We start from the raw sequence: 13560 nt of genomic DNA, 5'->3' as shown, positions 1-13560 counted from the left end.
CTGAAAGGGTAAGAAGCCCTCCTCCCACCCTGTTGGAGAGGCAGTGGTTACACTGCAACCTCTCTCCATCGGGAATAATCACTTTTGCTACATATCTCACATGGAGAGGCATGAGTTGGAAGTCACAAATACCACAGGAAAACTATCTTTTATAGAACCCAGCCCTTCCTCCCTCACCCCACTCGCTGTCAAAAAAAAACAAAAAGTTTTTTTTTTTAAATCTTCATCCAAATGTGGTTGCCTTCAACTTTCCAAGCTCTGCTCTCTGTACTTGATAGGTTGTCCTGTTTTCTTCTTGAGCTTTCATAGGCCATTTCTATGACCACAATCACTCCCCCAAACCAACTCATGTAGTTTCTAAAAATACTTGTAGACTCCCTGCATCCCACGACTTGGAGTCCTTATCTCAAACAAGGGAAGCAGAATATACAGGGAAAACAGAGAAAGGCAGAGAAATCTGGGCCTAAACCCTAGTTCTGTACCTCACTGTTAAGTGGCCTCAGACAAGTCACTTTATTTCTTTAAGCCCCAGTTTTCCCATCTGTAAAGTAACCATAATACCATCTACTAACCAGGGTTGTTGTGAAAATTGTAGATTATACTACACAAACTCCCACACTGAACGACTGTACCATGCTATGCATCAGATAAATGTTAATAATAACCATTATAACTCTAACCTGGCATTTCATTTCAGGACAAAGAAAAACCACCATGTGTGTCAGAGTTGGGGATACTTCCCTGAGATCCTCCTGAGTCCATGCTGAAATCCACCACTCTAGGTATTTTCTCAGAAGTTTACCCATCAAGTTCCACTCTGACACCAAACTGCCCACTAAATCTTATTAAGGACTTTGATCTTTCAAATCTTTTAACTGAAATTCATCACCAAAAATATATTCTTGATTCTTTATAAGAAAAATTTCCAAACTGGCTTGACCATTATCAAATAGGAAATTTGAGATGACAAACTTCTGTGCCTAAACCCCTAGCGATTCTGGTTCATCAGGTTCTAGGGTAGAGCTAGAATATGTGTTTAATAAGGCTCATGTTATGATTCTAATGATCTGTGAGGTTTTAGAACCACTGTTTTGTCTGATCCTAGATCTCTTCCCTCTGCAGAGAAACATCTGCAAACTAGGAATTACCTGTTCAGCTTCTAATTAGCAGCACCTGCTCTGTGAACCACACTCCCTTCCTCTGCTTCCTTCAAGTGATAGTCAATCCCACCCAGCGGTCCCTCCAAAAACAAACAAAACACACCCAGGACACAGGTAACTCAGCAGGTGCTAAAGCCTCCGGATTTGTGCCGAAAAATTGCTATAAACAGCTTCATTTCTCATTATTAATCTATCTCATATGGGGATTTCCACAGTCAGAAAGGCTCCCCAAATGCAAAGAGCTGTATTTTCTTGTGGATCATTGAAACCTAATTATTAAACAGCCCAGTAAGCCCCACTACCAGACTTTCATACAATCAGCAGATCACAAAGACAGTCCTGAATTATAGGCTGTGGAGGACACCTGAAGAACCAGAAGGCAAACTCATTTCCTCCAGTGCTCTCCCACATGCCACAGTATTTGGGCTTCCCTGGAAAATATAAATCTTATGCAGGGTACTGCCTGCATGCAGATAACCATTTTTAGCACCTCAAAACCTTGAGATACGCAGTGTATTTCAACAAATCTGCCTGCTTCCTTTGTTTTACCTCAGAGGATCTCTCCCTGCAAGCCAGTCTACCTGGACCATCACCAAGACTTCCGTTAGTCTGCCCTCAACGCCAGTAGCGCCAGCAACAGGCTTTGTTACACAGAGCACATGTGACTGAAAGGGTACTGTGCTAAAGTTTCAAACTGTGATAAAAACAATGAGCTTGGTTTGGTATATTCTTTTAGAAGCAAACACACAGCAGGGCAGCCCTCCGGCACCCAGCAAGGATAATATCTTCTCCACCTGTTAGGAAGAACCACAGAGAAGCAGGCACCTGAGGAAGAGCAGCCACAGGAATGAACAAACCCTAAGCTTCCTCACCTGTCTGAGTCCCTTCGGCATTTTCTTTCTCTTCCCGAGGTGCTGGCAGAGATTGCGGTCATTTTCCCGGTCTGAGCTGTAGTGGTGTGGGTGGCTGAGTCTGCTCTTCTTGGAATGAAAGGACAAGCCGTTGGTAAGTGCTTCCCGTTTCTTCTTGGTCAGAGGGGTCTGGCGTTTCTCCACGCGTTCCTGAGGCTTAAGTGCTACATCTTTCTGTAGAAAAAAAGAGAAGGAAAGGAAAGTGGTGGTTACATAGGTAGCTAGCGTCACACCCAAAACAGAGGCTAAATGGGGTTACTAGAAGGGAGGGAGTAAAGGCAAGAAAGTGGGGTATGAGACTACCTAAAACTAAGAAACATGGCTCTCAATTTTTCTGACTCCTTAATGCCACAAATATATCCTTTCTATTCTTGTTGGGGGAAAAAAAGCTCAACAAAGCACAAAGTATCTGTCCATTAAAAGTGCTTTCACTGCTGCCTGGGATAGTAGCTTTCCATCTGGCTCTGCACTAGGTCCAGCGCATGCTATTCCCTGAGGAGGCTTAATAGGCTCACTTCCCAAGATGGTACATCAATTACGTTTCAGAAAAGGAGTACTAAGTGTATACGCAATTCAAAAAAATCAGCACAAGACTGAACATACCAGGGCCAGGTGGATGTGAGCCAGCAAGAAAGAAACTGTCAATTCACATGATTAAAATGTTTCCTTAATGCATTATATTTTTACCACAAGATCCTCTGAGCATCCTTAATTCTCATCTTCTTTGCAATATGTAACAACCATATTATCACCAAGATCAACAGCAACTTTTCATTTATTCCTGTGTGTGGCTGGGGGATGGGGGAGGGTGGGAGAAGGATCATGGATGTTCTGGAATAGGGAGCAGCACCTGTAGGAACTACAGGCAAGCATTTCAGGCCACATGACATAGGTGAGTTCTGTGCCTTGAGGCAGGTCAGGACATCCTGAGATACCAAAAGGCATGGGTTTGAGCTCTGACGCTGACATTATTCATTATGAAACTTGGAGTAAGTCACTGCAACTCTGAGCCCATATGCAAATGGACTCAGATATGACCTGATACAATATATGTGAAAGTCCTTAGAACCCTAAGAAATGTACACATTAAGCAATAACATTAAAATGATTTGACACTCAATCATTTGTTAATGAATAGATATGTTCCTCTTTACAGTGAAAATGTTCCTTCCTGGAGCCTCATCTGCACACAATTTCTCAGCTTCTGTGGTCCTAAACACACATTTAAAAATAAAGTAAAACCAGGGGCTCCCCTAGTAGTCCAGTGGTTAAGAATCTGCCTTCCAATGCAGGGGACACAGGTTTGACCCCTGGTCAGGGAACTAAGATCCCACGTGCCGTGGGGCAACTAAACCCACGCACCGCAACTACTGAGCCCGCATGCCACAACTAGAGAGCCCACGTGCTGCAACTACAGAGCCCATGCGCTCTGGAGCCCACACACTGCAACTACTGAGCATGCATGCTGCAACGAAAGATCCCGCTTGCTTCAACTAAGACCCAACGCAGCCCAAAATAAAATAATGTATTTTTTAAATAAAATAAAAAATAAAGTAAAAACAAAAACAAACATTCCCCTTCATCCATTTCTCATTCTCAAAATACCACTCTCTCTTTCCTCTCCTTCATAGCCAGTATTCTTGGAGCAGTTATCTATCTATTCTACGTCTTCCTAATACCTCAGCCCTCCCGACTTGACACACATGGTGCTCTTTGATGTCTTTCCCAATTCAGCCACAGCCATTATTTGGGGACCTTGGACCTTTACATCTGCTTTGCCTTGGCCTCAAAAGCCCACCCTTCTACTCCCCTCCCTTTTCTAGTTCAAGAACCCTTCCCAGTGGCTGCCAGTTCAGGGAGACCATTCTGTAATGCAAAGCACTGTTCTCAGGTCTCCACTCATTCAACAAATGTTTTTTGTGCACCCAGTATATTCCAAGTACAAAATTAGCACTGTCCTGCAGGCGCTGGGAAAACAATCGTGTGGGAGAAAAATCCCCACATCATGGAACTTAGAATTTAGGGGACAGATACTAATCAAATCACACAAATATATAATTGCAAACTGAACTAACTGCTCTAAAGGAAAGCTAACAGGGTGCTAAAACTGGGGGAAATGGTCTAGTCCAGAGGAGGGGGTTGTTGCTGAGGAGATGACTGCCATTTGACCTAGATCTGAAAGTCTGGGCAGAGAGAACAGCTTGTGCAAAAGCCCTGAGGCAGCTGGTAGCATGATTCTTTGAAAGAATAAGGTCGGTACTAAGTATCAGTAACCCCAGTGCTCCACTTACAGAGCCAGGCAAGTAATAGATGGTCAAATTATGCTTGCTAAATAAATAATACAACTAAAATATCCAAATCTATAAACCACAATAGTGATTTAATATCTCAAGCTGTCTCTAACACAGAGTGAGTGAAGCAAGCTAGAAATGCTGATAGAAGCAAGAAACCAAGAAACCCAAATAAGCAGGCACTGCTGGCACACAGGAAGGATCACAGCAAATAGCAAGAAGCCCCAGAAAAGGAGAAGGGCTTTATCTTTGGGGCAAGAATATATCAAAAATAATAATCCTACAGGGCAAATGAATAGCTTCTGGTCTAACTTCTAGCTGCTTCCACTGCAGATGATTTACTCTCTGCCACTGGAGAGGCAGGTCTCCCAAGGTAATGAAGATGTGGTGAGGAAGTGTTTAGAGGACAAAATGAGATCAAAGCAAGTACACATGGCCATTAATTCCAGTCTCAGAACCTTGCACACTATGCCTAACAGATGACAAATGTTCGATAAATGTTCAACAAATATCTGCTATGTTTATTGCTTTGTCCAATGTCCACTACCACAGTCAGCTATGTCAGACATCTGCTCAGAATTTGGCCTCAAATGTAACCAGTTTAGTCAGCTGTCAAGAAAAAACACTCAGGTATAATGGCAACACTAGCAGAAGCAGCCAGGTGAGTCCCACTGTGGACTGCTTCTATGTAATATGATTAAATTGTACCACTTCTAAGGGTAATACATAAATTCCCCAGAGGCTGAAAAAAACACCTTTGTCACACTGTCCACCTACTGCCCTACATCATATGGATGTAGAGTATAGGGTTAATAAACAAATGATATTTAATAATGTATCAGCTGTGCTTTTAGAAAAAAATTATGCCATTCTCTTCGGAAACCAAATCTTTTTTTCATACTGAAGGTGCTCCAAAGTACATTGAAAATTATGTGCAATTCCATACAAATGTGAATTAATATTTATGAGAGTATGGTATAATTTTTTCCAAATCCATTTTATTTTCATGTAGCATATTAATCAAGGCATTCTCACTGCACCACAGAATAGCTACACAGAGCAAATGGACCCCATGCCGTGACATTAGCTTGTAAGAGATCTGCTGTAGTCTTAGCAGCAGCAATACAATCATCTCAGCTCCAATTAATATTGAGATTTTCAACTCTGGAGGCTGTCTGAGGGGAAGAGGGGAAGAAAGAGAGGATCAATATGTGTATGGAGGTGGTAGCTTAAGAGGTAAAGAATGTAGTCTTTTAAAAGTTTTTATCACATAAGAGGTTTTCAAAGATTATCTTTAGAGAGTATCCTTATACTTTCAAAGATACAGTTTTATTTATAAAATTACTGCATAGACCCTTTGGAACAGTTCCTGAAAAAAACAGGCTGCTATTTGTTTGTTCCCTCTATAAACCTATACAGACTGTTTACTGTGTATCAAGTAAAATAATCACTTAATTTCTCAATGGCTGTCTTGGGGGTGAAATGACAAAAACTGTCCATTGTAAGAAATGAGACTCAAAGACAAATAGCTTATAAACTACTCATCTTATAACATTCTAAAGAGTTGCACACATGATTACATACATGTGTATATGTGCCTATATCCATCCACCAACAAATTATTATTAAGAATTTCTATAAAGAAACTTGGGCAGCCTATAAAGTACTGCTTCAATATAAGAAGAAAAATTGTCTGGTTTATACAATAACTTTTTAGGATTGATGAACGGCAATTTTCAAAGGCCTGTTGAGTCATTACCACGGTTCCCAAAGAAAATTAATGTCTATCAGAACTATCTACAGTGGTTTTTGAAAATAAGATGACTATGCCCCATACTCAGCAAGGGAAGCATTTAGCACACTAGCAAGGGAGGGGGGCAGGAGGATAAGGAAGAGATCTGGAAAAAATGCTTTAAGGCATTCATTGGACAATCACAGAAGAAGTAAGTAAGCCAGCCAGCCAACAACAGAAGGCTAGCTGGGAGGTAAAAAGATTTAGACATATTTTCTGGCAATAGAGGGGGTAAGTGCACAAGCTATATACAACAGGCGGGGAACAGGTTTCTTGAATAGTTAAAATTATGTGATTTTTTAGGTCATTGGTGATGGAGGGCATGGTCACAGCAATGCATATGCTGAGAGGGAGGCTCAGAGACCGACTAACCAAGGCAATCTCCTTCAACACCCAGCCTTTCTTCAAAATAGGCAATCTTGCTCTTGACTTTCCTTTCTCCCAAATTACAATCTTCCACTAAAGGCTTTCTCTGCCACTCTTAAAGTTCAAAATGAAATGGTTCGGTGTTGCACCAACTAAGGGAGAGCAGCGAATTGCAGATGAACCCTGTGTAGGCTGCACAGCTCCATTTGCTGATTAGAGGTGAAGCCAGAGACAACAGCAAATGAGGGCACGATTCGCCTGCCTTGCATGAAATAGGTTTTAGAAAGAGAGCCTCCATCTGATTTTTCCAGCCAAACTAGTGTGAGGGCAGCCCATCACTTACAAATATGTGTCCCTGCATGTGCCCAAGTGTACGTACATGTGTGAAAGAGGGGTGCAACCTAAGCAGAACCTCTTCTATTAGTTCTTTGATCTTAGGGATTTGCAAAGAAAATAACAAAGAAGCCCGGAGAAAAAGAAAAAGTGGTTTCTCTGTTACCATCACAAGACATTATCAGCTGTGTGCTGTCATTTTAGTCTGTCAAGTTCTTTCTTGGTTTATTATATTGCATTTGTATCTGTTTTTGAATGGCTTTACAAACACTGATTCCAACACTTCTCTTAAGTGCAAAAGAAGTAAAAGGGTTTACAGTGATAATAAGGAGTGAAAATTAGAGAAACAAAACACAACAGCGTTTTTAAAACTTAACTCTATATGGATATGTTCACAGTGGTCCCCCACTTTGGAGTTTTGAACAAATGGACTTATGAACAGACTTTCAGGACCTAAACTTTTTAGTAAGTACAGGAGACTTATAGGAATTCACAAATAAAATAATCAATATGGCTTTCAAAAAAATAATCCCTCATGTTTTCATCTTTTAAAAACAAAAATCAAAGTTCCCTGATGGCCTAGGGGTTAGAATTCTGGGCTTTCACTGTTGTGGCCTGGGTTCAATCCCCAGTCGGGGAGCTGAGATCCCACAAGCTGAGAGATGTGACCAAAAAATAAATAAATAAACTAATTTTTGGGCTTCCCTGGTGGCGCAGTGGTTGAGAGTCCGCCTGCCGATGCAGGGGACACGGGTTCGTGCCCCGGTCTGGGAGGATCCCACATGCCGCAGAGCGGCTGGGCCCGTGAGCCATGGCCGTTGAGCCTGCGCGTCCGGAGCCTGTGCTCCGCAACGGGAGAGGCCACAACAGTGAGAGGCCCGCGTACCGCAAAAAAAAAAAAAAAAAAAAAAATCAAAATACCTACTATATGCCAGACATTTTGCCACCTGTTAGATTATCTAAGAAAGGACCCCAGAACTCGTGCAAATTGGTGAGCTATTACTCTAAAGTGGGTTAGGCAAGAAGCAAGTAAGGTGCTTCCTATTGCTATACTTCACGTTGGATTAAAATTGCAGTCCTGTATTGTCATAAAAATAGAGAAACAGATCAACAGAATAGAGAGTCCAGAAATAGACCTATTGATATATGGACAACTGGTTTTCAGCAAAAGTGCAGAAACAATTCTGTGGAGAAATAATAATCTTTTTAACAAATGTTGATGGAACAAGTAGATATCCATATGCAAAACAGATATGTATAATTTGATCCATATCTCAATCTAATTAGGAACATTAATTCAAAATGTATCATTAACCTAGGTGTAAAACCTAAAACTAAAAAATGTCTAGAAGAAAACTTTTGTAACCCTGGGTTAGGCAAAGATTTTTCAGATAAGATACCACAAGCACAATCCATAAAAGAACAACTTGATAAATTATACCTCATCAAAAATGAAAACTTCTGCTCTTCAAAAGACACTGTTAAGAAAATGAAGATACAAGCCACAGAACAGAGAAAGTATTTCCAAAGTGTATATCTGATAAAAGTTTTGTATCTAGAATATATTCTTTTAAATTCTCAAAACTACATAAAAAGAAAATAACCCAATTTTTTAAAAGACAAAAAATTTAAACCAATACTTAACTAAAGAAGATATATGGGTGATAAATAAACACATGAAAAGATGCTTAGCAAAAGTCATCATTAGGGAAGTGCAAATTATAACCGCTACATACATATTAGAATGGCTAAAATGAAAAAGCATGACCATCTCAAGTATGGGCAAGGATGTTGAGGAATTTTCATATACTCCTGGTAGAAATGTAAAATGGTACACCACTTGAAAAAATAGTTTGGCTGTTTCTTTAAAAGTTCAAAGTATACCTACCATATGCTCCAGCCATTCTACTCTCAGGTATTTCCCCAAGGAAATAAAAACACATGCCCACATAAAGATTTGCCCATGAATGCTCATATCAGCTTTGTTATAGCCTAAAACTGGAAAAAAAAAGTGTACGTTGGGGGCTTCCCTGGTGGCGCAGTGGTTGAGAGTCCGCCTGCCGATGCAGGGGACGCGGGTTCGTGCCCCGGTCTGGGAGGATCCCACATGCCGCGGAGCGGCTGGGCCCGTGAGCCATGGCCGCTGAGCCTGCGCGTCCGGAGCCTGTGCTCCGCAACGGGAGAGGCCACAACAGTGAGAGGCCCCCGTAACGCAAAAAAAAAAAAAAAAAAAAAAAAAAGTGTACATCAACAGATGAATGAACTGTGATATAACCATTCAATGGAATATTATTACTCAGCAATAAAAAGGAATAACCTATTTATGCATGCTACAGCATGAACAAATCTCAAAACAATTATGCTGAGTAAAAGAAATCAAACAAAAAGAATAGATTCTGTATATTCCACTTACAATAAATTCTAAGAAATGTAAAATAATCAATAGTGACAGAAATGTAAACTAATCAATAGTTCCCTTAGAGGTACAGGAAAAGGAGATTATACGAGGACATGAGGAAACTGCTGGGGTGATGAGCATTTTCAATGGCTTGATTGTGGCAATGGTTTCATGGGTGTATACACGTGTCAAAAGTTTAAAAATTTTACACTTTTAATTCATGCAATTTACTGGTATGTCAATTATACCTCAATAGAGCTGTTTTTTAAATGGCAACCCTGGCCATCATGCACAACTGACATATTGTTATTACCAATTACTAGATGACATTGGGTGTCCGTCAAAAGGACCTCATCTTTCAGATTCCTGAAGCAACAGGACGGCCACATTCTGAAAGGACTGGCTTTAGCCTATAATGTGGCCATGAATGTTCCACTGGAGACAACTCAGCTGTGGACGTGAATGTCTCAGTCAGACCGAGGAGCAGTGCCCGGTCTTCACATCACTGTCAGCGATAAGGTGGAGTTCACACTGTGCCTTTTTTTTCTTCACCTCTCTCAGGTATTCAGAGGCTAACCTTTTGTAGAGTTTTTCCTATCTTTCCTTCAAGTACCTTGGTTACTGTTTGGCCACATCCTCTCTCGTGAACACATTAACCAAAGAGCAAAGGAAAGAAAACATAGATAAATTTTTACCTTTCCTAAATGTAAAAACAAAGAGGCAGCTTATTAAAATACTATATGTAATACATAATGATGCATATGACACAAGGGAATCCAAATGGAGAGAGGAAAAAAGGTTTAAAAAGAAGAGAGAGCACAAGCACAGACAAATTCAGCATATGAAAACACCTGTCAAAGGTGTGGTGCCATCGTCAGAGGCAGAAGTGAGGAGCAAAAAAAAAAAAAAAAAAACCTCAAACCCGGCCGCTGAGAAGCTTTCCTAAGTTATGGGATGAGATCACAACTATCAGCTTAAGGGAGATTTTTGTGCACTCTGTGAATTGAAAAAGTCCCAGCAGTCTCCCATTCCCATAGATAATTGAGAGTTGGCTGCTGTTAGACCTTAACATGCTCAAAGTGGTTGAGTCCCTGGCAACCAGATGCTATTGCTTAAAACAGTTTAGGCTCTTAGCCCTGAAGGATTCCTAAAATTGGATTACAGTCCCTCCAGATAATCTGAGAAATACAGCATGACGAAAAGGAAACCTTAAAAAAAAATTAACTCCTCCATAACAGCAGCATTCTGAGAGCTGAGCACAGCATGACTGAGGCAGAAAATCTCATCAGCGAGGGCTTAAGGGCAATAACGTACACAAAGGGTGAGTCCAAAAAAGGGGAAGGGAACCCACACAACAGAAGAGAGCATAATGGAAGCCAGAAGAGAAAGTGACCACCACATAATTCTCAGGCTTTTCGGAGGGCAGGAGTCTGGTTTGCTGCCTTGAGAGAGGCGAGCAGATGCAAATTTCTACTGCTTTCTCATCCACTCAAATCTAATTCACTGAGGTCACACACACACTTGAGAGGACGTGTAGTGCTAATGATACCCCTTTTTAATTAGCCATTACTCATTTTTGACTAGGCATTCTGTGCAAAAGATGGGGAAAGGGTTAATTAATGTACTTATTACATTGCAGCAAAACAGTTAGTAATTGGGCCTTCCCTGTAATACTCAGGTTTAGCTCCACAGGGAGAGTGGCTATAACTTCATCATCCCTGAATTCCTAGCAGAGAACACAGAATGAGGCACACAGCGAGCTGCTTCTGAACCAATGAATCAGAGAAAGGAGGACACCATGGATGCTCCTCTTACTCTAGAGGCTGCAGAATCGTACTAGTCCCTCCCTCCTCCTTCCTCACATTTCTAACCAAGAACTTTCAAACTTATTATCCCCCACCACATACTTGGTAACGCCAAGTATTACTATTCCCCTATGTATTAAGAGGGAGTGAACAGATCCTTGAGAGATAACATAAATTACCTTATTCAACCCAAGAGAAAAGAAAACAATAAAGGAGACTTATTGGGAAAAATGTCAGGTCTTGCCATCATCTTTGTGGCTTGATTTCATGGCTAAATTACCATTTACTGAGTCTCAATACCTCTCTATTCACAGAAAAATCAAGAGCCGTTGATACTATCATCTAGATATTCGAGACAAGGACCCTGATTAGCCAGTGGAGACCTCTCCATATCCAGATTAGTAGTAAGGTACAGACTTTTATTTTGTTCCCTTAAAATGTTCCCAATTTCTTCTCTTCCCCAGATACCCACATACTACCACATCTTCATTTTAAGTGGCCAATGAATCTTTAATTACTTAAGGAAAGATGCAGTGCATCCTTTCATTTCAGTTTTCCAACAGAGTGAAATAATGAACCAAAGGAGAAATAGAAAGCAAAATAAAGACTGGGATTCTGAGCCATGGAAGAGTCCTCCATTCTTTCCTGCCATGCTATACCAGTTCTGATCCTTTAATCTTCCCCAGAAGAGAATAAGAAAAAAAAATCCTGATGTGACTCCGAATCTTACCAAGTGGGACAAAAGGGAAGACCACTAATATGTCCTTCTAGCTCTGGCTCTTAAGAAGTCAAACCTCCATTAACAGGCAGCAGAGAGCACCCTGATATTTGACTTTACTTAGGGCTACGGAGGTCGCGGATGGGTAAAAGTAACCACTTCTAGGAGAGGCTCATTTAGTAGAACAAAATCTCTCAATCCCTCTCTCTCTCACGTACTCACTCACACACTCACACGCACGCACAAAAGGCACATTCTGTCCACTCAGCAGACAGGAAGCAATTTCACAAAAGGTAATTTAATGTTTGGTAATAATTAGTAACAGGGAAAGCAACTTCTGGCAAAATTCACATTATGTGGGCCCTGAATATAAATAGTTTATACAGCATATTGGGAAGGGTATGTGGATGACAGACAATCCCTTTATGGCTCAAGTTTTTCAAGTGGTTCAGATAGGTGTTTAGAGAACTATGAAATAATTATTACTTGAGTAATAATTCTAACCTTCTCCCAACTTCCCAGAAACTGTAGTCAACTTCCCATTGGAAGTGAGGAGGCATTCCTTCATTTACAGAGCAGTGATGCAGAGAACCAACATGCCCATGTGTGTACACACCTCCTTGTACTCCACGAACAACTGTTACAGCCCTTCTCAAACTAATTTTAATTGGCTTGCCAAGGGCATAGACCAACCTATTTCAATATCTATACATGTAGGGTCCTCCATGAGATAATCTCTTAGGCTCCATTAAACTCCCTGATGTTATTATTATCCCGGGAGGCTAGTTAGCACATATAAAACATTCAACCAATGTAGCTTAGAGTTCACTGATTCAGTAGACGTTCTTCTTCCAGATCATATTTCCCAGACCTTTAAATATCTCTGTGAGATTTCTCTTACGTGAAAGCACCCTTCGAGTTCTTCTGTCCCAACTTGACTTTGATTTGAGAACTAGACATTGAATAAGAGGTCAGACAATTTCTGAATATAAAGTAAGGACTAATTTATGACTTTTTATAACCACTAATATTAGTATAGCAACTGGGAGTTGAGAGTTTACAAGGTAAAATCATCATTTCACTTGGTTTCCTAATAACCTTATATAGCAGGCACCATCATTTTCATTTTCTAAATTAGGAAACTGAGGCTTGGTAAACAAATGACATCCCAAAGTCAGACAGTCAGCTATTGTCAACAAACTTGGAGTCCCTTGGTTCTAATCCTGTTCTCGTTCCCTAACACCAAGTCGTTACAGCCTTATTTGTAAGTGTCAGGATTATGACCTTTTGTTTGAAGAAAATTTTAAATTATAGTTTAGTACTGTCTCATTATAAAATCCTCTACTCACCTCCATTTCCCCTCCAAAGCATAATCAGGGAAAGGCTTTGCCACTGACGTCAAATGTTTGAACTCCTTCTGAAGGATTCAAATCAGCAATAAAAATCCAGACAGAAATAAAAGCTTTGGCTTTTCTCTAAAACTGACAATTTTCACCATTTTATTTCAGGGGTGAAAAATGGCAGAGAATGACACCTTTCTGACCTTAAAAAAATAAGAAGCTATACAAATGCTCCAGTCCCTGAATTCCACATGTTCTGCCTATGTGGCTCAATAAATATTAATGGATAATGACAGCAGCTATAAATACCCACAGGTGCAAAAAAACAAATTCTTGTTTAGCGTATATTGCAAATGCTCTGTCACTAAATGAGACATGTACACAAGTTTCATGGAAAGTCTTCCCAGTCTGGGAGCTTGTTCACGCAGTTCCAGCCTATGAATGCA

At 40.6% G+C, this 13560-nt stretch overlaps 1 protein-coding gene across 4 annotated transcripts in view; it reads right to left on the bottom strand.

The window, feature by feature from the left end:
* Positions 1–13560, bottom strand: part of AUTS2 (activator of transcription and developmental regulator AUTS2) — a 1145593-nt gene that overhangs the window by 860854 nt on the left and 271179 nt on the right. For all 4 annotated transcript variants that reach the window (XM_082645103.1, XM_082645104.1, XM_082645106.1 and 1 more), the window contains exon 2: positions 2033–2245. In XM_082645103.1, coding sequence (XP_082501229.1) covers positions 2033–2245 — 213 coding nt within the window. The remainder of the gene's footprint in view (positions 1–2032; positions 2246–13560) is intronic.

This window comes from Mesoplodon mirus (assembly GCF_964341445.2).
Source record: "Mesoplodon mirus genome assembly, chromosome: 15".
NCBI lineage: Eukaryota > Metazoa > Chordata > Mammalia > Artiodactyla > Ziphiidae > Mesoplodon > Mesoplodon mirus.
The sequence above is the reverse complement of the archived record's forward strand: the minus strand, read 5'-3'. Positions and strand labels throughout refer to the sequence as shown.